Source organism: Epargyreus clarus, unplaced genomic scaffold, assembly GCF_041222505.1.
Source record: "Epargyreus clarus isolate Ecla_fem2 unplaced genomic scaffold, WU_Ecla_fem_2.2 ptg000008l, whole genome shotgun sequence".
Classification (NCBI taxonomy): Eukaryota; Metazoa; Arthropoda; class Insecta; order Lepidoptera; family Hesperiidae; genus Epargyreus; species Epargyreus clarus.
Window position 1 is genome coordinate 12,843,084 of NW_027332216.1, and position 26,860 is coordinate 12,869,943.

The 26,860-nt window shown below is 35.7% G+C and overlaps 1 protein-coding gene across 3 annotated transcripts in view; it reads right to left on the reverse strand.

Moving 5' to 3' along the window:
• The window catches only part of l(2)gl (LLGL domain-containing protein l(2)gl), a 67,151-nt gene that overhangs the window by 3,534 nt on the left and 36,757 nt on the right, over positions 1-26,860 (reverse strand). The window contains exons 3-26 of one of the 3 annotated variants that reach the window (XM_073076097.1): positions 20,901-21,078; positions 19,852-20,098; positions 19,053-19,240; positions 18,452-18,631; positions 18,014-18,102; positions 17,607-17,726; positions 17,147-17,309; positions 16,570-16,759; positions 13,787-13,904; positions 13,207-13,308; positions 12,704-12,808; positions 11,770-11,929; positions 9,761-9,781; positions 9,170-9,312; positions 8,477-8,621; positions 7,642-7,742; positions 7,064-7,168; positions 6,489-6,629; positions 5,778-5,941; positions 5,144-5,237; positions 4,492-4,587; positions 3,746-3,862; positions 2,943-3,069; positions 676-719 (exon numbers count right to left, since the gene is read on the reverse strand). In XM_073076097.1, coding sequence (XP_072932198.1) covers positions 676-719; positions 2,943-3,069; positions 3,746-3,862; positions 4,492-4,587; positions 5,144-5,237; positions 5,778-5,941; positions 6,489-6,629; positions 7,064-7,168; positions 7,642-7,742; positions 8,477-8,621; positions 9,170-9,312; positions 9,761-9,781; positions 11,770-11,929; positions 12,704-12,808; positions 13,207-13,308; positions 13,787-13,904; positions 16,570-16,759; positions 17,147-17,309; positions 17,607-17,726; positions 18,014-18,102; positions 18,452-18,631; positions 19,053-19,240; positions 19,852-20,098; positions 20,901-21,078 — 3,138 coding nt within the window. The remainder of the gene's footprint in view (positions 1-675; positions 720-2,942; positions 3,070-3,745; positions 3,863-4,491; positions 4,588-5,143; positions 5,238-5,777; positions 5,942-6,488; positions 6,630-7,063; positions 7,169-7,641; positions 7,743-8,476; positions 8,622-9,169; positions 9,313-9,760; positions 9,782-11,769; positions 11,930-12,703; positions 12,809-13,206; positions 13,309-13,786; positions 13,905-16,569; positions 16,760-17,146; positions 17,310-17,606; positions 17,727-18,013; positions 18,103-18,451; positions 18,632-19,052; positions 19,241-19,851; positions 20,099-20,900; positions 21,079-26,860) is intronic. The other 2 variants (XM_073076098.1, XM_073076099.1) reach the window with 2 other exon arrangements.

A 26,860-nucleotide genomic window follows, 5' to 3' on the forward strand; every position in this document is an offset into this window, starting at 1 on the left:
TCCTTTCTTCTATACCTTGTTTGACGGTTTCTGGACGGAACACGAGCGGACGTCACAACACAGCGCGGGTAGATTCGGTTGGTTAGTTGTCACACGGTTAGTTGAGGATAAAAATAGTCAAGTTAGTTGGCGTTACTTTATGTCGGCTGATTCGAAAGCTAAAGTAGGGGGCATGCTAGGATTTACGCCTTGTCAGGTAGATATGTGCCGTGTTTCAGTCTGAATTAGATATTATTTTAAATTAAGAAGATACTTGCTTAAGAAAAAGCTACGTTAATTTACTTAGCGTAATTTAACTTTACTATACTTTTTATTTGACATAAATGGACGACAATTAATAAAATTAGACTAAATTGATGACTTTTATTGATTTAACTTTATAAATATTTGTAATACTCAATAATTAATCAACAATATAATATTACAAGAAAGTACTTTTTATTTACATGTTACTAATTTTGTTACTAAAATAACTACAATGTCTCCATAATACTGTTATTGCGAAAACAAAACAATTTTGTTTCAAAAACGTATTTAATATTAAAAAATCCTCCTTACAAATTTAACATGCAAAACAACCTCTTTAAAACACAAATAGATAAGAAACCGGCACATATCCACATCAGTTATCATACACCATACATAAGGTACATATTAAAGCAAAGTGTGGGATACCTCGATGCGGGTGATGACGCCTTCCTCGCGACTGTGCTCTAGGACTACAAACAAAAAACACAAAGCGCCCGTCAAACATACATACATACGGACATAAACATAATCGTAATAATAATATGTATATAATGGATAGTGAAGCGAATATAAATCATAAACAAGGTTATAATTCATCAATTTTAAGGGCATCGAAATTGTAATTAAAATTAATTCGATAAATAAAAAATAGACTTTTTGGAAATACTTTTGATCTTAAATTTTGCGTTGTTCTTAAAGTGTGTCTATGGGGTTGGGTCTATGGTTTAATTATTGAGAGACCCAGATACAGTGGTATGATTGAATAGTAATGTCGCAAATTATAACGTACTTTTAATATATTATATAGACAAAGATTTAAATCGTTACAACGGCTGTGTAGAAATTATTCTACAAAGAGATGAGTTGATTCAATTGTGACGTAAATTTTACATAGATTTCTTTTGTCTAGGAATAAACACTTTTATGTTCACAATAATTTATATGTATATTTTATTTTTACATTTCAAATATTAAAAAAAAATTACAATTTAAATATATATATTTATTTTGAAATTCGATGAGTATAAAAAGTAGGCAATATTTTATTCCACTCAATACTAATAACACACAACCTTAAAGCAAATTGCTTCAAAGTTGTGTTAAAAATATACTGTGCACACATAGGTAAATATACGAGTAAAATACGATTTAAATCTTTGTCCTTTCATTGCTAGTCTTCTGCTAGAATTCTTTATAATTTTCAACTACGCAATGATTCTAAATTGATCTAAATCTTTAATAAAAAAAAAACAGACGGTTTATAATAGTAAATCAAAAATAAAACTTATTTATACGTATATGGATTGAATTGAAATTCATTAATTAAAAAGAAAGAAAGTTCTGTTAGAAATGATAATCTTTCTTGCAATTGCAGATAATACAACAACAAGTAGGTACATCAAATACACATTTCTAAATAAGGAGGTACACAACAATAAAGGTATAGAAATATATTTTAATTTTAACCTTTTCAACACCACTCTAGGTAAGATTAAGAAACTCATACCAAAAATAATATATAAAAAAATCAACTTAGTTTCAATAGATACGCGAATTCGATATTTGAAATATTTTAAAATAAATAAAATATAACACACATTGATCTTTGAGTGTGTTTGCAATTTTTTTGGGGAACTAATATTTTTTTAAATGTTTTTCTTAACGCTTATTATTTTTGGGTGATGAAAATATTTTTTAGAATGTTTTTCGTTTTAAACTACATATTGCCGGCTATCAACATCATATTTTGATGTGTCGACTAAAGTAGCGTTAAAAAGGTTACTTAATTATCAAATAATACAAAACTAAATAAACACAACAGCCAGGACACTCGCATATCATCTATCTCGTTTACTCTCATACATACATATACACTTACGGCCTTATAAAGCCATATAGAAGGCGAATATACTTCATCATGCAAGTAGTATGCGAAGCTACGTTAAGGGTCGATCCACACTATCATGATGGTACTTTGTCTAATAATGTTGGTATTGATTTATACAAAAAAGTAGGATCTCCTATTATAATATTCCCCCTATTTGTCTAAAGAATGAGTATGGATCACATAAGTGTGTGTGCCATGTTATATTTTATACATATTTTAGACAGCAGAAGCATTATACTGCTGCTTTTAAAGAGTTATGCCAAAGGCGCAGGCGTGGAAATTAATATTGATTATTTTTATCATGACGTCATTATTGACATCATTAGAGCAGTGTGGATCGATCCTAAGACTGCTTGATAAAATAGTTTGATAGGTAGCTTTCATAATGAATAATAATGTTATTCACTGCAAGCTTGTATGCTGAGTTGGGTAATTTTTTAAATATAATTGATATAATGTAGTGTTTATTTCTTATGATAATTCGGAACATTTTGGAATTATAGATATTTTGTAACAACTCATTTATAACATTACTGTCCTGAAAACTTAGAATTATGTTTGTTAATATATTGTATCATTGTTAAAAACTAAAAATAAAACTATACTATATATCTATACTATATATATCTTTATTAAAAGTAACTTAGTCATCAAAAGAATTTGTATTTATATTAAAAAGTGTATGTATAAATAAAAGTGTAAAGTATAAGCAACCGCGCGCGCGCGTCTGTGTGAGTTTGTTTGTATGTGTGTGTGTGTGTGTGTGAGATAGTGTGAGTGTAACGTTATCATGTGGTATACTGACTGTTCTCGGTGGTGGAGTTGGACGTGGTCGTTGTCATCGTGCTGGTGACGCCGTCCGCGTTGTTCTCGTTGATCGTCGTCCGTGTGGTCGTCTTCACGACCATCGAGCTCGTGTTCACTTGGGAATTCTGGAAACGTTGACATATGAATGTCAGTAAGAGATGTATAAGTGTTTAAATGTCGTAGAACCCGTTACTGTTCCTATGCTGGATACGGTTATGGGTTAAAATTAACAAGGGTTAATAATACCATATAAGTGATTAGCAGTTTCTTTTCGAAAAAATTACAAACATGTAATGTGCATGTTTTTTAATTGTGTATAATTAATTAAAACTGTGTGTGTGACATATTTTTAAAATTCTTAACCGTTGATGACAACATCGCCAGTGTGAACAAGCAAATCAATTTAAATATGGCTCGCATCTGGTTTTTCTTATGAATGTTGATTTGCACGTGAATTTGTGTTTATGATCCACATCCACATGTATGTTTATCTATATTGGTTTGAATGAGAATGAGAACACTTTCCTTGTGGGTGAATGGTTTGCATGTTAATGTACATCAGCTGTATATATAATATATGATCCTTATGTGAATGAACGCTTGTGAAGATCCGGTCCCCATATGTGTTCAAAGGGCATGGCTAGCTTATGGTCCATGGGCAGTTGACATATGAAGCAGTGGTTTTAGCATTTTTAGGAAGGGGATCGCGAGCAGGTGCTCTTTTTGCTCCTCCATCCTCCTCCTCCTCCCTCTTAGCGACACCCTTGTGTGGCCGCATTAGATTTGGTGTTGAGTGTTGACCTGCAGGTTGATGTTGAGCTCCGGCTCCGGCGGAGGCGCGGTGTGGTCGCGCACGGAGTCCACCGTGATGTCGGCGGACGCGGCCGTCACGTCGTGCGCCGTCTCCGGGACCTCCTCCTGGTCATATTAACGAAGAACTCTATATGAAAACAGTTTAGAGCACAACAAACACATCGGTAGAGTCCGCGCCAAACTGCTAGTCCGCTCAGAATATACAAACGAGTCGCGTCACAATAGCAAGATGTAGATATTAGCGAGACGAAGACAGCGCGGGACCGCCCAGACAACCGCCCTCTGTCAGCTCTCACCCACAGGCACATAGCGCAGTTAGTGTGCCCTTACGTTACTAAGAAGTATATTCTTGTAGTTGTGTTCGACCACATTGGCTCTCTGACTGCGCGTATTATCTTCAGAGCGGACTTGAAGTTTGGCACGGACTATACTCCTTGATAAGTGTCGAAAATGTTTTAAAAAAGTTATTACAATAAAATATTACAAAATTCACATTTATCATAATTAAAAAAACTTTCTCAGTTTATATTTCACATAATCAATAAATACATACTACAAAATACTTAAGAATAACAATATTTTCCATCGATATGATGTTTAATTATTTTTGCGACCAATATCTTTAAGCATGTGAAGTTAATTGGTCATTACCAAACTGTTCCTTTAATCCTGTGTCTTCAGAAAATCAATCATAAACACTATTTATTCCGAGTAAAATAAATAATAAACTATACCTTGTGTTCTCCATTAGTCAAGGGGGTCTCCTCTGGAGGTCCGCGCAGCGCTGCCGCCCATGGTGATAAAATTATATGGCATTGCGCGATTGTCACCTACGGAAATAAAAATAGTTAAAATTGATTTGTACAAACCAATCTGTTTAATTAAAGCGAACTAGTACAGTTGAGAATAATATTGAGAAGTATTGGGATTTAAGTGGTCAACACTGTTCAGGGACATAATCTAAAGTGTATCACCAAAGCATTGCAAGCTCCGAGGACTAATTTGTTTCATCACACATACTTCGGCGTTGGAGCAGGCAGCAGTTTTAACTTTATAATTATTCGTTCTTTATTATTAAAAAGTATTGTACTATACGAGCTTACACTATAAGTTGTGTTGTGTAATGGTTTTATGTTCGGTTCGGTTTGCGCGGACGTTCTTGCCACGAACTTGCAAGATGTGGAATGAACTTCCTCCTGAGGTATTCCCGGAGCGCTATGACATGGGGCTCTTCAAAAAAGGTGCAAAAAGAGCTCTCGTTCAAAGCCGGCGCCTCCTCTGGTGTTGCAAATGTTCATAGGTGACGTTGACTACTTTCCATCAGGTAGCACGTTTGTTTTATCGTTAGGCTCTAATTATAAAAAAAAATGTGATGTAAATGCTTACCTTTGTGGCGGACAACGTAATCCTTTGAAGTTCCGAAGACGAATGTAAGTAGAGAGCTTCGCCGCGTTTCGAGAAGCACAGACTTGAAATACCACTGAAACAGATAATTAAATATTAATTTATACCAACACAAATGGCGTGCGTCGTGCGACATGCGTAGCGGAACTGTCAACTCATTATATGGTAGCAACAAATATGATCACTTGTTATAACGGCGAAGGAAAACATCGCGAGGGTAAAGTCCGCGTCAAGCTTCAAGTCCGCTCTTAAGTCTTAAGTCAGAGAGCCAACGCCGTCGAATAAAACTACAAGCAAATACTCCGTAGCAACAGTAAGGGCACGCTAACGTAACTATGTACCCGTGGGCGAGAGCGAGCAATGTACGGGTATCGGGGCCCGCAGTTTTCGTCCCGGTAATATCTACAATTTGCTGCTCCGACGCAACTCATTTCTATATTCAGAGCGGACTAGAAGTTTGGCGCGGGCACTACCTGAGATCATTAAATTTTTTTTTCAAAGGTATGTGAAGTCTACCAATTCGCACTTGACCAGCACAGTGGACTATGGTCTAATCCTTCTCATTCTATGAGGAGACCCGTGCTCAACAGTGGATCAGCAATGGGTGGGCACTCACTTGATGTCCTCCTTGCGCACGGCGGCCGCGTTGAGCTGGCGGCGCAGGTCCGGCGAGAGCACGAGGCAGTCGCCCAGGTTGGTGAGGCACAGCAGGCACCACTCGCGGTGTTTCTCACCACCCGCACCGCCGCACTCGAACCACGCGAACGCACAGCGACGCACCTGGGGACATAGGGGAAATACGGTTAGACCTTTTTATAAAACTTTTTTTTAAAACGGTAGAATCTTTTGTGGTTCGACTCTGGAGACACCACCGCACTTTTTCTGCCTAATAACAGCAGCATTTTACATGCTGTGTTACATTTCGTACGTAACACAGCATTCACGCTCTTCTACCAAATCACAAGAACTTTTTCATCCTAGAAATAGACGTCGCGGTTGAAACTCCCAGGACTGAACTATGACGAATCTACTACATTCCAATCCTTAGTTTTTTAAGACCCATGATTAAAGAAGAGTAAAAAAACTAAAAATGTCTTACACATACTTTATAATACTTAACTTTAACATTTTTAATGAAAGCCAGAATCTTAAGTTAATGTAAGGATTTTTAAAAAAATAGATTTAAGACCTATAATATTCAACCTTCAGTATTATAGAAATAGAAAGAAAGGTTAATCAATTTATTAATATTACCCTTACAATATTTAAAGTATTTAAAACAAAAACAAACATAATTTAAAAAAAAAAAACAATCAAATCCACTGACCCTGGCGCCCTCGTGCGCGGTGAGCTTGTACTTGTTGTGCGGCTTGAGCGACGGCAGCGTGAACACCTTGAACTGCTCCTCCGACGTGATCACCACGCGGTGCGTGCCCGGCTCCGGCAGCGGCGACACGCCCCTCTCCACCTGCACACGCAACATTATGTGTTGGAAAATGCATATCAAATTATGTGTTACATCGGAAAATGCATATCAAATTATGTGTTACATCGGAAAATACATATGAAATTATGTGTTAGATTACAAAATGCATTTGTGTTACATCAGAAAATTTATATTTAATTATATGTTAATTCGGTGCGCGCAACTTCATTTTTTTTAAATACATTTTTTTTCTATAAGAGTCAAAAAAAGTGTCCAATAATATAATCTACATGTTGTTTAAAAAAATGTAGAAATACTGAACAAGATGTGGTTCTTATTTTAGTAGGGTCGCATTGACATACGTCACCCAAACAAATCAACTAAAATCATTGCACGACACAACCTCTAACTTTATCTAAATAATAACTGCAATAATTATACAACCACAAGCTTATATAATGGCTTACTATCCTTACCTCCAACGGATCTGGTAATGGTACTGACGCTCCGTCGAGTACCGTGATTCCTATGACGGGAGCTCTATGTTTCAACTGAATTTCTTTAGCCAGCTGGCACGTTACCTGAAAATACAATTAACCTCACAATAAACTACATAACAGCGGAATAATACCACCAGTATAACTCAATATTGGTGGTACTAGATGATACAATAACATGTATAACACACTATATTTCATGGTCTTTGTATTGGACGTACTTTTCGTGCACCAAACGCACCTTCACCATCGTATTTTTTATTAGAGGTTGCACATTACTATTATCCACGTTTTATCAAAGTTTTATCTATACTAACAACTATACTAATATCTATACTAATATTATAAAGAGGTAAACTTTGTTTGTTTGTAAGGGCTAATCTTCGGAAATACTTAATTGATCATGAAAGTTCTTTCACAATCAGAAAGCTCCACTATTTAGGAGTGCTATAGGCTATATTTTATTACGATTGAACAAAAAGCGGGCAAAGCCGCGGGTACTGCTAGTATACACTATAAAACATACTATAAGATAAAATAAAATATGCTCGACTTACGGCCTCTTCTTTCCGCTTGTTGGTGTTGGGTACGTTTAACGTGAACGCGTACACGGTGCCGTTGTTGGTGCCCGCCCACAGCGTCGGCGTCGAGTTTTGTGCTGCGAAATTGAATTAAATAATATAATTAATAATAAAATAAAATTTGCATTTGCATAATTAAATATGTAATATTGAACACGCTTCAATTCATTCATTTATTATAATTTTAAATGAATAAAAATATGGAACTCAAGGAAACAACCTATTCATGATTCATGCGCTTGCGATACGTCCGTCTCTCGCCTCCGTCGATGTAGGACTGATTAAGGTCGACTGGCGGGTTGTAATTACACAATAATTATAAAAACTGTGGGAAGTACAAATTAAATGTTATGTGAACCACTGTTATCTTCATACTCTACAGTAAACCAAAACTTTAGTTTTAACACATATTATACACTTACAAATCCCTCTTTCGTTTAAAAAGGTAGTACTAACTTTGTTTCCGTAGTCGACTCCTAATTACATTTACGCCATATATGAAGGTCGCTATTAATTAACAAAAAAACGAAATGTTAACAATTCACTTTCCTCCCATCGTTTGTCCAGTCTGTTTGATGTCCGCGTCTGCTGCCACCGTTTTCTCTAGTATTACTTAGCTGGCTGTTTCGGAATTAGTTAACAAATAACTCACTGTTGATAAGGAATGTCCTCGCGAAGTACACGCAGCGCACCATGGAGCCGAACACGCTTCTATCGCCCGCTCAATCGGCTTGATATCCGCATCTGTTTACGCTGTTTTGTCCAGTATTTCTTAACTGTTTAGTTCAGAATTAGTTAACAAACAACTCACTGTTGATAAGGAAGGTCCTCGCGAAGTACAAGCAGCGCACCATGGAGCCGAACGCGTCGTCAGTGGAGCGCGCCTCCACCGCCCGCTCGATCGGTTTGACATCCGCGTCTGTTTCCGCTGTTTTGTCCAGTATTTTCTTGGCTGGCTGTTTAAAATAATAAAAACAATAATAAGATACTGTTTGTGGCCTGGCAAAGGGAAATCTCCCGCCGGGCTGGGCGATTATGCCCGGGGAGTGGCCGTGCTTCGACACTCCGAAGTCCAATTTGTATATATGCAAGATGTTGAGAAAACTTTGATAGCATGATTCGTATGCGCACTGTTGATTAGTTTCGGAAAGTCGCGATAGATGATTATTACAATTTCATTAATTAATATGAAAATTTAGATTTCCAGCACATAATACGTCAAGAACAAAGCAACGTTTGAGTTCCACCAAACGTGGTTTGTGGGTGTGTTGCTACCACTGAGTACCAAGTTAAATGTCTCACGTAGATTTCTTTAATTTACCACACATTTCATTTCACACCTTACACGGCTGTTAGGTAGAAATAAGTTTTGCCTTTAAATATATATCCAAGTTATGGCAAATGATCCATACGTATTATTTAAACTTTTAGCTGATTGAAAAAGGGTGGCTGCCAAATTAGATACTTTGGATGTTTAGTATGATTGTAAGGTTTGACGAATTACCTGTGTCGGGGAGGTGGGACTCGAACTGGTTGTGGTCTGCCGCCTCTGCGACCTGCCTTTCCTGAGCCTACGGAACGACTCCCTCAGGGACTTCTTGAACGATTTCCTCCTCGAAATTGGCGTGTCACCTGCTCCGGAATGGTCTGGAACCAAATTATTTAAAATTAAAAAAGAAAAGTTAAAGTATAGTGTCTCTTGCAAAATAAGCTTAGTCAAGTGTATGGCAAATTACTGGAGATAGCATTTTATTAATGTTATGTAACAAGTTGTCGCATTAATTATAATAAAATGATAAGCATATGTCTACTTATGTACTTCTTCGTTTAATATAAATGAATACAAAATACGGAGGTCTACTATAATAATACATGAAATGGTTCCGAGGCATAATATGTGTTACTAGCTGAAATAAATATTTTTTATTAGCGTCTACACTGGCAATATGAAAGTACTCAGACCATCATGAGGGGAACGTAACATTATTCTTAAGTGCTTTCATAATAGATGGCGCTGAGTACGGGTTTACGGTGTCATTTTTAGATGTCGGTATGCAGGCGAATTGTAAATTGCAATTATAAAAAAAACGCAAACCTGCTGAAGTTCTTGCCGTATCTTCTCGATTGAGGTAGTTTTCCAATCAGGTAGTAGTGTGTATAAGAAAAATATTAATATAGTAACTGATATTTTTTTAGTATATCTATAGGGCAAAATAAGTACATTTAAACTTATCATATAATTTGACAAACGTTTAGAAAAGATATTTAAAAAAAATAATAAAGTTTTCATTTTCATCAAAATCTGCCTCGTAAGTCCTTTCAGCATTTTCGCTCATCCTTATACCTTCGGATTTAACCATTAAGGTCCATTGGAAGCATTTTCGCTAATCCATATAGCCCTAAAGGATCACTTGAAAAGTACATCCTGTATACAGGGTGAATTTTTAAAACGGGCCTTCAGGGCCAAATCCGAAACTATAAGGATTAGCGAAAAATGCTGAAAGGAGTTACGAGGCCGATTTTGATAAAAACTAAAACTGCATCATTAGTTTTTTAAAATATTTTTTTCCTTAGCCGGGAATCAAACGAGTTCATTTTGAAAAAAAAGACACCTCTATATTATTCCACTATCTGATATTGTCGCTTATAAGGATCAAATTCTGGGAAGTAATGTTATGTGACAAATTAAAGGAAAAGGAAAATTTTGAAGAAAATACGTATTTTTCCATACATTGGCATACTAATCCTTAAGAATTATACATAACAAATGATTTATGTATAATTCTTTAGAAACAGACATAAGTCATACCATTGAAGAATTTGTTGGTTAATTAACTAATTATTCGATGTTATGACTATGACATACGGCTGAACATACATACATACATACATAGTATGAGAAAGTAATAGTTTGGCAAATAAGTTACCGCCATTTTTAGGATTGATTTTTTAATCAAAATAAATAACTGATTAAATAGTAAAATCTTATTGTTTGTTGATTACAACTTCGTTTCAACGTTAAATATGATTTTCTATAACTCTTTTTTTATTAATCACTCGGATTTGACTCTAAAAAGTAATTCTCGCAAATTGTCAACTTTACATCTGTATTAAACGATACTCCGCCCATAGCAAGTAAATCTATTTTAATGGTCCTAAAAATAACCTTAGCTAAGTCGGACATAAAAATATAAATTATTGTGAAAACGTTCATTTCCAATGATTAGAAACATTGAGCCAAAAAAAATGTTAATACACGAAATGTTTAAATTGATGAATGACGGGAACTTAACTGCCAAAATAATATGAAAAAATATGTATTTTCTTACAATTGAGGCTTTTCTTTTAGTTTGTCACTTATCATTACTTCCCAGATTTTGATCCTTATAAGCAACACTATCAGATAGTGGAATAATATAGAGGGTGCATTTTTTTTCAAAATGAACTCGTTCGATTCCCGGCTAGGGAAAAAGTTATTTTAAAAAAGTAATGATGCAGTTTTAGTTTTTATCAAAATCGGCCTCGTAACTCCTTTCAGCATTTTTCGCTAATCCTTATAGTTTCGGATTTGGCCCTGAAGGCCCGTTTTAAAAATTCACCCTGTATACATACCGACGACGAATTGGCAATAACTCGTAACTCAAAAAACGCTACTTTACATAAGAAGAAACGCTACTTTAAAAAGTCGTAGAACGTATTGCCACACTTTTAATTTTGCTCAATTTTGAACCTAAGGACCTGGTGTCTCAAGGACGATACGTTATTTTAAATCCAAATATGCAAAATCGCTTTTTCGTAAAAAAAAATAAGATACGAGTTATTGCTACTACATCGTCGATACGAGCAATATTAAAAAAAAAAAAAGAAAAAAACGCTTTCTACACTCACAGCCCCACACTAGGATTCCCTGTATCGTGGGTGCCATGGACATACACAGAGACAAATACACAAACACCCAGACCCAGAAACAGAAATCTAAATTCATTATTTAGAAATCTGTCCGGCCGGGGATCGAACCCGGGATCCTCTGCGCGTCAGACCAGCGCGGTGACCGCTCCGCCACGCGGGTCGTCAAACGGGGTAATAACGGGTCAGTTTACCCACCGTGCGGGTTGAGGGTGCACTTATGCAGCAGCGGCGTCGCGTGCAGGGCGTCGAACAGCGCGAGCCCGTGCGCCGTGCCCGCGCACACCACGCCCCACTCCCACTGCGCCGCCAGCGCCGTCACCGCCGCTGGGGGGGACAGCTGGGCCACCGCTGTCGCCTGTAACATAACGACGAGTATTAGAGTCCGCGCCAAACTAGTCCGCTCTGAATGTAGAGTCGCGTAGCAACAGCAAACTGTATATATTAGCGGGACGAAAACAGCGCAGGACCCCTCCAGCACTCTCCGCAGCCCGTTCTCGCTAGCGAGTACATAGGTGCGTTATTGTGCTCTTACCTGCGCGAAACAACTTTAGCGGACTAGCAGTTTGGCGCTGATTATAACACTGTACTTAAAAGCAGCATATGAAACATATATAAATTGTAATGATATCAATTTTTGGTATACGCGATAGATGATTCGCCAGGTTAGATGATGTTGCTTAGGAAACAAGTTCGTGCTCAAGGCTCAAGTCTGTAATAAGGAATTGTAAATACTTATATATTGCATGCCTTGACAGGTGGAATTTGGCGGACCTATTCTATTACCGTCGATCATTTGTACCTACCCATTTTCTGGCAATAAATGTTTTGAATTTGAATTTCAATTTGAATTTGAAGTCTCAGTTCGGAGCTTGAATACACGTAAGACCTTTGACAAGGCAACTTTCAATAGCGTAAATTTTATGGCGCTATCGTTCGTAAAGTGCCACTACATTTATACTTGTTGAAACGTTATAAAATATATATTTTTCCACATCATATCTTTATCAATATAAAATAGCAACAGATAATATTTATGAAGTATTGTATTCTGGTTTAAAAATGCATTAAGAGAAGCAATACATAAAACAAGGTCTGGAAATTTAAATCAATAGAAAACTCTTATACTAACTTGATAGCCCTGTGGGAAAGTTAGTGCGCCGGATCGCAACGTCAGCTGATCGTGTCCCTTCCACACGAAGCCGTCGCGATCTGACACGATGTTAACCGATATTGACTGAAACAAAAAATGAATACATTATTCTATATTAGAGATTCATACAAATGTATAAAAGTGTAATCTAAACTCAGACTATATGTTAAAAATAGTTTGTTTTTAAAACGATATAAATCATGAAAACACATATTTAAATTCCTTATCTGTCAATACGTATAGATTAGTCTGAAAAAGCTTTCCCGTTTACGATATTTTCATACACACCGATTTTTAATAGGTCATGTTTTCTCTAATAATTAACCTGCAGATAGTAAAAAACTGCAGTTACACATAGGAACGCAAACAACTAAAGACGTGAGATTGGACAAAACAAAACAATTTATTTTCCTAGTGTTAAAATTAATCGAAATTAAATTAGCAGATAGTAGATAGTAAGAATTAAACTGAGGAATAATTACCTTAACTTCAGCTGTGTTCGATGTGGTCTTCAGGCTAGCGATCACGATGTGACCGGCCGCACCACCGATCGTCAGCATACCGGATAGAGGGCATAGAATTACCTGGTGAACAAATAAAATAAATATTAAAGTAACCTATTTAAATTTGACCATTTTAAGAGCTATTTTTTTTAAATTATAATAGTATTATGTTATTAAAGATTTAGAGCCCACTAATTTCCTAATGGGGTGCACAGATATAAATATGTATAGGACTTACTTGTGTGGTAAAGGCAAATATAGTATTTTAAATAACTTTTTTTTTTAAATAATATGGGAGTAGCAGACGAGCATGCAGTCTACCTGGTGGTTTAGATATTCCTACCTGAGGTCGGCCACAGATGCGCCGCTACCCCTGAGGACTAAGCTGGAACGCCTCGGAAAAGTATATCTCCCTTTTAACCAGAACACATCAGCGCTTAACACTAGTGACTGTTAATAGCCTGAAATAGCTGTGGCGGTGGTGGTGCCGGAGTCGAACCACAAAGGGTTCTACCACCATCAAAATTCTATTTAATTAAAAAATATAGTACATTCTTACCCGTTTAACACCAAGTCGAGGGTCGTCGCTGTAGGGATCGAAGCTGCCGACCCTTCTGAAGGGCGGCCACTCCTCCTCGTCGTTTTGACTGTCGTTGTGCTCGCCTATTTCTTCACCGCTGGACAAAAAACAATATAATAAGTATATCACTTGTACTCAATATATTTAAGCATTAGTAGTACATTAAATTTGATCAAAATATTGGAATTCATGGCGTTTCAGTAATTTGTACATTAGAAAGTAAATCTCCATCTCAAATGATATGTGTTATGTTTATTCTATCACCATTTTATAATCATGTGTCTAATTTATTTTATGTTCATGCGTTAAATAAATTAAGCTTACTATATAATAACACAAAAAAATCTTAATTAAATAAATGTAACTTTAGGCACGTTACGTTATGTTTATAAAAAAAGCTTTAAATATGATCAAAATTGTGAAAATATTTTAGAAGTCGTACTTATTGGAAGGAAAAAATGACAGTGAATGTTTGACATTAGCACGCCAACCGTCACGTGAAAACGACATGATGAAGTTAAGGAGTATTTTAATTATGAATTAATGCCGATAAATTATGTTTTTAATATTTCATTATTTGGCTTCTATAAAGCTCTTAATTGCTCCAATATTTTTTATTTTATTAAAATTAATTATTCAATGTACATCACAAACAAATTGTCTCAGCTCTAAAATTGTGTTTCTTACGTTATTTTACACAACGCTTACTTCATAGGCACAAAAATACCTTAAATATTCATTTAAAATATACAAAGCAAAAGGGTTCTTAAGTTGCTAAATAGTGTTTGGTAGCTTATTCAAAATTTCTATTACATAGAATAAATCTAGGGGAAACTTTCTTATATGAGTTTATTCAAAGTAAATACGGACTAGTTAACGTATAATTTAATACGGGCATACAGGATATTTACATAGTAAATATTGTTGTAACAACGTAGGTCATATTAAAAAAATACTTCCTGCGTGCGAGGTAGTGGGCAGAAGCTTGTAATACATAACTACTCTACCAAATAATATAACAAACAAAATTCGTGGCCTCAAACATGCTTAAATTACACTTCCTGCTCACTTTTCTCACAATATTTTTTAGACCAACACAACATAACTACTTGTTAAATGCCATACGGCATAGATTGATTTTAGGTTTGATTCCTGACCAGGTGATATTAAAAATGATCGGATATTAAATAATTAGTTTAGGTTTCTATTTTGGTAGATATGACGGAGAGGATCTTTTTGAGACGCCATGATAATGAAAAGTTTTCAAAAAAGTCGCAAGTAAATTATGCGTAACACACAGCCTATTTAGATACATTAAGATAAAAAAAAAAAAAAAATTTCAATTCCTCATTTAAAAAGCGAGCGGGAAGCCTAACAAGCATATTTACTTAAGACAGGACCTATGAAGCCAGATCGCAACAGAAAAAAAACAAACAAAACGATAAATGTTCTATATAAATGACATTAAGTATTACCTCGCCGTAGATCGTTTCAGCCCACTTGGTAAAGCAATAAGCAGAAGACAGAACGGTTAGCGAACACCTCATTAGCCAATACAAGCCCGCAAGCTTGGCTGAGCGCTAATGTTTGATAAGTGATCTTGGTTTTTATGTATCGAGTTATTGGAAATCGATTTTGGTCAGGGCTTAGTGTGGCCCACAGAGCAATGTACGTATTAGGTACATAACATGATCAAATTATGTAATATATAACGAACATATTACTTAGTATATAAGTTTTATATGTTGTAAAGTTTAAATTTTATAACATATAAAACTTACATAATAAATACAATCGATTTTTTTATATTAATCGGGTTTGACAGGGCATAGTGGAGTTCATCTGGGATTATATTTAAAACTTAGTTAAAAAATTAAAAAAAAGGAAAAAAAAGCGTTAATGGCTCGTAAGTTTAACATTTATTGATATGTACTGCTCTGTGGTAATATATTTGAATAAAAATGAAATTTAATTAAAATTATGCCATCCTATTAATATGTTAAAACATAAAACACCAATTTATAATATTTTAAGCCCAATTGTTAGAGATTTTCTGATATCTTACTTATCTGATATCTTATTTTTCAATTTTATTGGAATGAGTTTAGTGAATGAATTTTATAAAATGTTCTAGACTCTAGATGATGTTCAAGCCATGCTAAACCAATTTTCAATAACTCTATTTTTAGTCAAAAATAGTGGAATATAGCTCATTCGCTAATGAATGATAATAAAATTTAAGTGAGTTTGGGGTATATGAAAATATATTAATAAAGATAGTTATTATAAGTAGATATGAATTGTATAAGTTAATATATTCTATATATTAAAGTCAAAAGTAATAAATAAAATAATTTGCATATGATTATACATGAAAATATTGTTTAGATACTATTTGAATCATAGAGTATATAACCGAATTGACTCAGCCAGACTCCCCTGGTAAATTAACTTTAGTTCCCTCGTAACTAATTCACTTACTATTGATCCCTAGACCTAAAGCTTTGTGATAAGATTTTCTATCCATGGGTACTATTGTTTTCACATGTTTTACAATTTTCTACAAAACCCTACCAACATAATTAAAACGAGTTAAACACAATTATCCACATAAAAAATACCTCTTCGGAGTCTATTCAATTACTTCATCAACCTCTCTATTCCTATGACATGTTTCACAACAATGCCTACACACCAACTATCCTTTCATAATTCCCTATTAACCATTGCCTTACACCGTACAAACATAAGTATATAATCACCTAAACAGCTGCGCGGTGGTGTACTTATACAGCGGTGTCATAGCGACGCCGGTGACGTCCCAGAAGCGCACTGAGCCGTCCTCGTGGCCCGTCAGCAGTAACTGCCTCTCCGCCGCTTCGGTGGGCTCCACACACCCCCCGGATATCGGCCACTGGCTCTCCGAGTATACGTTCTCGGTTTGTTGTTCGCCTGCGGAGAAATGTTGATTTATGATTTGTACTGTATATAATTGCAAAGTGGCCCTACAATAAAAAATCCTCAGATACATACCCATGTAAAAACTGTTTTTATAATATATGAGTAGCAGACGAGCATGCAGTCCACCTGATGGTAATTGGCTATGGCTACTGCTGGACTTCTTTAATCAACCCCAGATAGGAGTAGATACTCCTACTTGAGTTTGTCTCCCTTATCACAACCTTCAAACCGGAACACAGCAGGTTTAACACTGCTGTTATGAAGCAGAAATAGAATGTGATAGGTGTGTTTACCTTGATGGCCAATACCGAACTCATGAATACTGTGACGCGCTTTAGTATTCTTTGTTCCACCGTGCGGGGTAGTGGGGGCACTCACCGGCGGCGACGATGTTGTCGTACACGTTGTGCGCCACGGCGTCCACGAGCTGCGCGGTGGTGACGGCGGACGCGTGCACCGACACGAGGTACGGCAGTCGCAGTGGTCGCCAGCGCGCGTCGCACAGGTCGATCACCACTAGCTCCTCCTCCGCCAGTACCACCTGGGGAACAACAACAATTATAACAACAGTAAAGCACTGTGGTTTCAAAGATGTGGTAGGGGCCATATGGTGCCATATGGTGCCCTTTGGTATTTATATAAAGCGTTGCATATCAGTTTTTTTGGGTAGCAACACATTTGTGGCCAATTGTAAGTAGGACTTTGATCCTATCAAAGTTTGATTTATATGATGGATGGCATTAGTCACTTACACTTACATTATTTACTCCTCTACATACTTTCTACAATATTACTTTATTTTATTTCAGAGTACAAATGCAACAAAAGCACCACTCACCAAGGCAGCAGCAACCTGGTTGACGGTTTGCACTTGTATCTGAGCGGGTGTGTTCGGTCTGTCCTCTTGTAGGGGCACGCCGTCCGGCGGCACGGGAGTCGTTGTGAAGAAATCTATCACCTGGAAATAAATATACATTATGAGAAACTATATCCGTACTATTTTTAAATTGTCTAGCATTTCTCTCTTTAATTAAAGCTTAGATAATTTAAATAATGGAAAAACATAATTCAATAAAAAATCTTTGCTCAACAAAATAACAAAAAAACTAGATTATTCATGTTATTATATTATATTTACGTTATACGTTTCTTATTTACAAACGGTCGGGATTTTTATCCAAGTAACAAGTATAACAACTATAATAAAGATTGAAATACAAAAAAGTAGGAGTGCACAATACTTACTCTGCTTGTGAAGTCGAAGGCAACATGCTTCTCACCCTGTTGAACTGTGACTGTATATTTGTCTGAATATGACGCTCTTGGCATGCCACCTGAAATAAGTAAAAACATTTTGTCTAAATATCAATTTTATTTAAATAGTTATTATGATCTCCTTTTAATTTTTACTTTGCATAAAATTTATCAAATTAAATTTATGAATCTATGATACTACTGTATCTTACTACTATAGTGCTGCTATTGGCTATTACAAAATTTTACAATAGCCGGGTAGTGCGTCTATGGGATCCCATGAATCTCATTATACTTGTCAGTTACATTTCTCTTCAATAATGAAATATAAGCCTTAAATGTTATATTTCAGAATAGTAAGTACATAGTAATACGTAGCGCCATCTATCTACGTTACACCTGCGCTTTATACGATACGTATCTACTAACCAGCATAAATGGTAATCTCATCGCCGTCCACGCTCGTCCTGTTCAGGAACTTGCTGATGGCCTTGCAAGGGTACGGTCCGTAGGGTGTGATGGGTTCTTTGAGGGGTCGATCGCTCGCCGCCCCCGCCACTTCCCAGGTGACGTAGGAGCCGTCGTTGTGTGATGATGTGAAGTGTTCGCCTGTGGGTAGTTAAAGATTTGATATAAAAAATTAAATTCCTTTTAAGTAACGCAAATCGAATGTGTCGACAATTAGCAATCTGATAGCTAGGAACTTTTAGGGTGACATAACTTTATGTACATGGTAAGATCACTTCAATGCTAATGACAGAGGATCTGACGTCAGAATTCGGTCGTACTATATTAAACATTTGAACAACCCAAAAAATAGTAAAAACAATGCATAGTTGACAACTACTTTGACAACAAAGGACCGATCTAATGATTCTCAAGATTAAAAAACTAAAAAAAAGGACATGGGGCTATTCAAAACTTATTACAGAACTTAACTTTAAACCTTGCAATGCTTTGTCAATGACTACTGACCATATTGACCAATTAAGATTGCTATCTTTCATGTTACTATACAGAATATTCCCACCTTCATCATTCCAGCAGAGGCTCTCGAGTTGCTGGTTGGACACGAACGTGTGCGTTGGCGCGGAGGACACGCGGTCCCACAGGACGGCGAGGCCTCTGTTGTAGCCGATGAGGATGCGCGTCGGGACCTTTGGGTGTTCACATAATGCCTCCACCGCACCGGGATTCACTTTGAAGTCCTCCGGGCAACTGGAATTGAACAACATTGTATGGAATTAAATAAAGAAAATTAGTAATCGGTTAAGTTGAAAAATAATGGATTGCCTTACAACGCTTTAGCTGCATTTAAGTCGATACTTTTTACACAACTGGTCGTATAAAGCTAGATCTGTCTATATACAATTATTTATAAGCCAGATTTTTTAATATTCATCTGTGTCAACAAAGCAAGTATGCAATCACTTGGGATAAAGTATGTGTTACAAATAAGCAACGAATATTAATAGTATTACCCTTCTTCTATATCGACGCTGCTTGTAAAAATTAGGAAATACTTTTAAATGGCATTGATTGTTCAAAAAATTAAGAAGAAGAAATGTTAAGTACTGTGCTATGATAAGTAATCTATATTTTTTATTTCATCTAAAGATCATAGAGACAATATAAGTACGGAGGGTTGCCGGTACATCACATATACATCTTTAATCATTTGGTTCCCCCTATTGCCCGATAAGTGTACTAAGACACACTTTTTACGGAGATTTATCATTTAGCATTTTAGGTATAGAAACGCACCTTCAATTTAGAATCTTTAAAGCTCTATGTAAATGACCATCTTAACACAAACAACAAAAGCTTACTTTTGCATAACAACATCCTGATATATAACGTCCTCGTTGACCGTGAACGTGTTGATATCCAGCGTGTAAATGTTGCCCCCCTCGGTACCAAGCAGGAGGTTCTTCCCACTGGACTCCACGCATATCGACGATATCTTCTTGTTCTTGCCTTCGAATGTGTGCGACTTTAGTTCCACCAAAGATTTCTCGTTAATCTCCCAAAGGTGTAGGCTGTTGTCGTCGCAGAGTGATATTAGTCTACCTGTGCCTGGAATAGAAAAAAATAAAAAGTGTTATTATACTTGTAGAAGAATATCGGACTCAGAGGTGCGCCTTGGGAGAGGCTTATATCCAGCAGTTGACCAGTACAGGCTGAGAGAGAAATCTAAATAACTAACCAACATATCTTGTAGAAAAGGAATCCAATTCCAGTCAGGTAAAAGACGGTAGCATGATTTAATAAGCCTGATATTAGTGACAGACCGAAAATCATAGTGTGAAGTGTTTACAGTTAGTTGTCACTCATCAGGATGAGTGCTGACAAGTGTAACTACTTGTTTGACTTCGTCATCAAAACAAACAAATTTGGTTCTTGATAGACAGTTGTAATTTTTTAGATGACAAATGTTTATTAAGAATGACATGAAGATTATCTCTTGTAAAAATATTTGTATACTGAGACGAATCCAAGAAATGTCGTACTAAGCGCACAGAGTCATTTAAGTGTCTCTCAAGGGTTTCAAGAGTTGCATATCCAATTTGTATCTAAAATAACCTTTTTGAATTCTGAAGCTTGCAGTTCATCTGATGGTAAATGAAGCTGCCGTACATGTAACGGACTTCATATAGAACAGGGATTCTGTCTGAAGCTGGTCACAGATTCGTTGTCACTACAGAGGACTGAGATGCCTAATATGTAAGTCAGTCGGAATTCAGAAACTTCCATCGATACGCAAACTGCTTCAAGACTGTAATATGTAAGGCAGTAGTGCCTCCCCGATCTCTATTTATAACGCAATTTCAAGACCAAAAACATTGGGTATTTTTGAAGATAATCCCTTAAAGCTTACCTGGTATAAAGTGTATCTGTGTGACGGCCGAGTCTGGGTTGGTATGTTGTCCGTACAACTCGACGCCGGGCCTGCCGTAGACTTTGAGCGCGCCAGTGGCGGTGCCGAGCGCCGCCAGCCTGAGGAGGGGGTCCCAGGCGAGGGCGGACGCTCTGTGCGGGAAGCCATGTTGGACTGTCTGTGGACAAGCGAATTTCTTATTAACAAATTGTTTTATTTAGACAATAATAGGAAAGAGTTTACAGTAGATGAACAATGAAATGTTCTGGATGGGTGGATAAAGGCTCTATAACTACTTTAATACATTTGCTTTTATACTTTAAACAATGTTTTATAAATACGTGAAATAAGGATGCATGTATTCTTTCTTTTTGTTTATGTATGTACTACATTTTTAGCTTCTCTATCATTGAAGGGGACCCGGAGGATACAACACTAATACACAATTGCAAAATTATATGGGGTCATTGAGTCAATCATCATTAAATTTATTTACAGTTAAACGATTAACTGTACATTTCGATAAATACCCATTTAATGGCTCATTGTTTCAGTGCTAACGGGAGTTTTAATATACTTCGAACATTTTCTTTCATTCATCTAGATTTTTAGATTCTTCAAACTACTCTTATTTGTATACCACAGAAAGTTAAAAGATACGACTTAATGAGAAAAGGACTCATTAGTACCAATCTGTAGATGTCCATTTATCCGTGTGTGTATGGAAGAGTATGTGTGTGTGTGGACAATCAGCAACTCATCATAAACGTTCCCATAATTACTCATTCGGAAACAATGCGAGTTTAAGTAAGCGCTAAACACAAGATACTGTATGTAATTGAATGATAAAGCAAGCTTTTTTTACTGCTAAATTGACACTTCTGACGTTACTGACGCATGGATACAGTCACGATATATGGACACCTATCGAATACTGTGAACGAATTAAAATTATGAGAACTACGAATAAATTTAAAGGTAGAACCTAGATGGTTCGACTCTTTAGGCATCACTGCTATAAAACCAATTTCTATTTAATAACAGTGTTCAGCGCTGCTATATTCTGGTTTGAAGTGTGGTGGAAGCTACCCGAATACGAGGTTTTCCGTATAGTCCTTAGGGGCAAGAACGCAGTTATGACTGACCCACAAAAATGTTTGAAGCCTATTTAAGATTTACAATATTACTACTTAACGTTAAAACATACGTGAATCGATCTGTGCTATGTGATCTTTATAACGATGACGTCAGATTTAAAAAAATATAATTTGCTCTTGTGATTTGCATTTAGGCAAGTAAATTCATTGACTGACTCAGCATGATCCTTGTAGTTGAATTAATTAGTGTGCTGCTCGTAAAAGTGAACTTAACTGGCTTTAAGTTTCTGGGTATTGCCATGACGAGTAATCGTATTTAATCAATACGTATCCTTCGAATTGATTCGTCATAAATATTATTAGTGAAAATTCGACTAATTGATAGACGCGTTATACGATGAAGGCTACCGTATCTCAGCGATCACACTGGTATGGTCTGACACGCAGTAGTTCCGGGTTCAATCTCCAGTATCTAAATGATGAAATCTGAAATGTATTTTGGGTCTGAGAGTTTGTATATTCATGTGTTTGTGTAAGAGTATCTACAACACATAATCCTAGTGTGATCTAGGAACCCCATTAGAAAAATAAATGATAGTAAGTACTTTTCACGAAAAGCAATGACAAAGATTACATTGAAATAATATTTTGAGTTTTGTTTTATACACGTTTATTTGTAGGGACTAAAAATAAATATATGAAAATTTATTAGATCTCTGTAAAATTTAACACCTTTTTCCCCATACGTTTATTACCGATTACACCATTTTCTCCTTCCGTATTTAAATTAAATACACACTCGTAACCATTACAATTTCTGCAGTCACATCACCAGGAGCCCAGATACGCTAATGATGTAATTATAGCGGTACGCAGCATCGGCGAGGAAGTGGCGATAGTGCGATTATAAATATTTAGTCTGGCCGGGTTCGTTGGAAGCGATTGTTTCGGTTTTGCGGGCGAGGCGAATTTCGCGTGCGAACAACTATCCCGCGTTGTAATGTTTTTGAAACGCAAAATATTATTTTATATATGTGGCTGTTAGAACCAGAGTAGCCTAACTACAAAAAACATGATTTACAATATGGAGAAAAGTAAAACAGTGCAACATTTTAAAATTACGAAAACACACATAGGGCAAAAGTCATTAAAATGCAGTTAGTCCACTCTGGTTCGAGCAGCATAATGTAAGCTATTTTTATATAAATGAACTAGCTGACCCTGCAAACTTTGTACCGCATCAACATCTATTTATCAAATATATTTCATATAAAATATAGCCTATGTTACTCGTGGATAATATAGCTTTCGAATGGTGAAATAATTTTTAAAATCGGTCCAGTAGTTTTTGAGCCAATTCATTACAATCAAACAAACAAACAAAGTTTTCCTCTTTATAATATTAGTATAGATAAACAGACAGTCTGTTATTAAATGGTCTTCTAGGGACCTATTGGAACATGACAAGAAGGTTGTCAATAACAGATAAGAAATGTCTCTACCTTTTTAAAAGCTTTTCGACGACGACGACGACAGATTCGTCGATACCTTTGAGGACAAAGTTAAAGAGCCTCGCGGGTAAAGGCAGATTTACTACCCTTTAATCAAAGAACCGAACTAACACCTTTGAAACCGATTAAACTAAACCGTCTCAAGTTACTTATCAGAGTTAAGGTTCCTTTACCCTACCCATCTCCCCCATACCATACATAAAATCATCACAGAGGAATCATTAAACATACAATATTATGTGCAAAATCGTAAATTCGTCTATTTCATCATAAGCAATTAATATTGCGCTACAGAGTTGAATAAATGTAACTTTAAAATTTTATACTTCATGAACCGGACCAGTTCCAGATTTGATCTGAGCTTATGAAAGCAAAAAGCTCTCGCTGTGAAACCTAGGTCAGTCGTACATCTAGAGCAGAGGTTAGAGATTAACGAGCTAACTGGGGCGCGCGGTGACACGGCTTATCTACTTTCCTATAAAGATTTATGTTATTTATTGGATTACATGGAGCAACGATGATTTAGTTCAGGTGGTGATAGGTATAAATACTACATATAAATATATACTATACTATAAATACGTATAATACAATATTATACAATACAAACACTTTTAGATAAATGCATTCATAAATTCACATATCGATACCTTAATTCGCTAACCAGCCAACTCCACTTTTATTTAAAATGTTTTTTTTTTATTTATTTTGATTTCGTTCAACGCCAATTTTTATCAAAATAAACAAAAAAAATATTTTGAAAAGAAGTGGAGTTGGCTGGTTTGAGAATTAAGGTATCGATATACTGTTATGTATGTGTGAATTTATAGATAACATACGGTTTTACGACTTAATAAAGATATTCCTAGTGGTAGATTTTTTAAACGAAATAATTGGAAAATAGATTCAAATTCAGTTCTATAGGAAGTATTAAAATACCATAGTATGAGAAGCTTTTTCTTTCATATATTTTATTGGTATATGATAGTATGTATACGGCAGTTCTATTAATCATAGCTTCTTGTTCATTTACATATTTATGTGCTCTATAAGTTCATAAAGTAATTACATAATTAACTACGCCATTACACTCGATATAATAGTTGCAACACTATGTAAATTGTAGTTACATCTAGTATGCGAAGAATTCAATTAATATGTTTTTAATTACCACACAAACTAGTTAAATTACTTAGTCTTAATTGAGACTGTCGTGGACATTTGCCAATGAGGAATTTACAATTTGCAAAATAAAATACAATGTTTTTTACGAGTTTGAAACGTATTTTCGGTATAATAAAATAATGTAGAAATAGTAAAGTAGATAATAGGTTAAAAGCACAAATTCTAATGTTTGTAAATTGTTAATTTAGCCATTATAATAGAAATTAGGCTACTTATGTGATAACAAATGTCATTATTACATAACTATACACCAATCACATAAATCAATACAGGGATTAAAGGTTATAAGCCGACGTAAAGGTCAATTTCTACCAAAATAAAAAATTGGCACTTGCAATAAATTCAGAAATAATAAAAAAATGTAGTTGACTATCAATCAGATTTGATTTTAGTTCGACAAGTTAATATCAGTACTAGGGCTTCAGAAAATCTGTACGGTGTGTCTAATTTTATTAAAGTAGATAGCACTGTAAAAATAAGTGAAATATTTACCATGTCAGCATGGACTTCAGATTGATGACGTAACGTTCATGGATTTCCCAACGGAACACGAATCACTTGAACACTTTAGAGTACCAGGATTTCAGAGATTTGCGAAGGTTATTCGACCGGGCGGGCTGCACACTGCATTGAAGACTTATGCAGTGCCTAATGTGACAGTTCGGGCAGACCGTCCACCGCGCACCCAGTCCGCGCAGCACGCCTTTTATTCATTAATACATCGAATTCCCAAGTGTTCCCCTACTTCATTAAATAATAACTCAAACAGGGTTGTTTAATTTCCATTATTAAATTTCCAGCCACCCCTGTTGGAGGTGTGGTTCGAGCAATATTTGTGCGAACCACATTTTGTTATGGAGGTTAAGTCCTTTCAATGCGTACAATATGTTTAATCAATGTTTGTCTTATAACAACGGCTATAGTACTACAGTTAATACAATACAAATTGGTCAATATTAATTGAGTAAATAGTTTCTACGGCTAAAAGCGATTTTGTTTAGTATACTGAACCACGCCCTTAGCCTTCAGACAGAGCTTTTAAGCTCGATATCCGGTAAATGTTCTGTTGGCAACACTAAGTACGCCTAACAGACGATTGAAATAAAACTTGAAGAATAGTTTTATTGTATTGTTTCGCTTTAATTTACTGTTAATATAAAAAAAATGCTTTGATAAGTATAACATTAGCATTGATCATGGTAAAAATAAAACTTTGCTACCTGTGGCATTTAAGTTTAGTTAAGAATTCATAAAATAATAAATTTATTAATAAAAACTCTAATAATTGTCATAAAATATATTTTTCAAAATTTTTTTTTGGTAAAAACTACGAGAAAATTTGCAAAAATTGACTCGCTTTTTATATTACACACAGATTTAACAAGTGTTATCCAGTTCATAACAATATATCGGGAACGACAGCTGTCCTTACGTCGCACAGAAGCAAGTGCGAAATTGCAAAGCGGTTACCCACCCAACCGTTGACCATACCAGGCGTGTACTACCATCTCTTAAAACAATATTATTTTAATAATATATTGCAATTTCGTACCACGACCGCCTTAAAGTAAGATTGTTTTTATAACATTACAATAAGCAGTTTTGTATTATGTCGGTCGAAATTATTCATTGGTATTTTGCAGGAAATTTAACTTTTTAAGCAAAATATGACAATTTCTGTTGGTTTTATACAATGGATAAACAAAAATAAGTAAGGGTTTAAGCTTGTTCAACTGTTGTCAAAATAATGTTGATGCAATATTGAAATAAAACTTTCCCGAACTATGATGATTTTTAAAATATGGTGGTAGGCCCCCAGAACTTACTTAACTCTGTACATCACTATCTGCACGATCTTTGATATTGAAACATCTCAATATATTAGAACCGAGCAGACAGACAGCAATGATATGTTATTAGTGTGAAAGGAGCTATAAGATCAAGAGTTATTAATAACGGGAACCTATATAATTATAGCATACTCGTATCGATTATAAAACAATCGTGGGAAAGATTCGCACAAAATGGCCTTTGTTCGCGGCCAGTTGTTTTACCACTGCTATTTTAATGGATTGAATTGAAAAAAATCTGTCTGTCTATTTATATTTTCTTACATACGATCTTCATATTTTTTTTCTGGGTCAATTTACTTATAATTTACATTTTG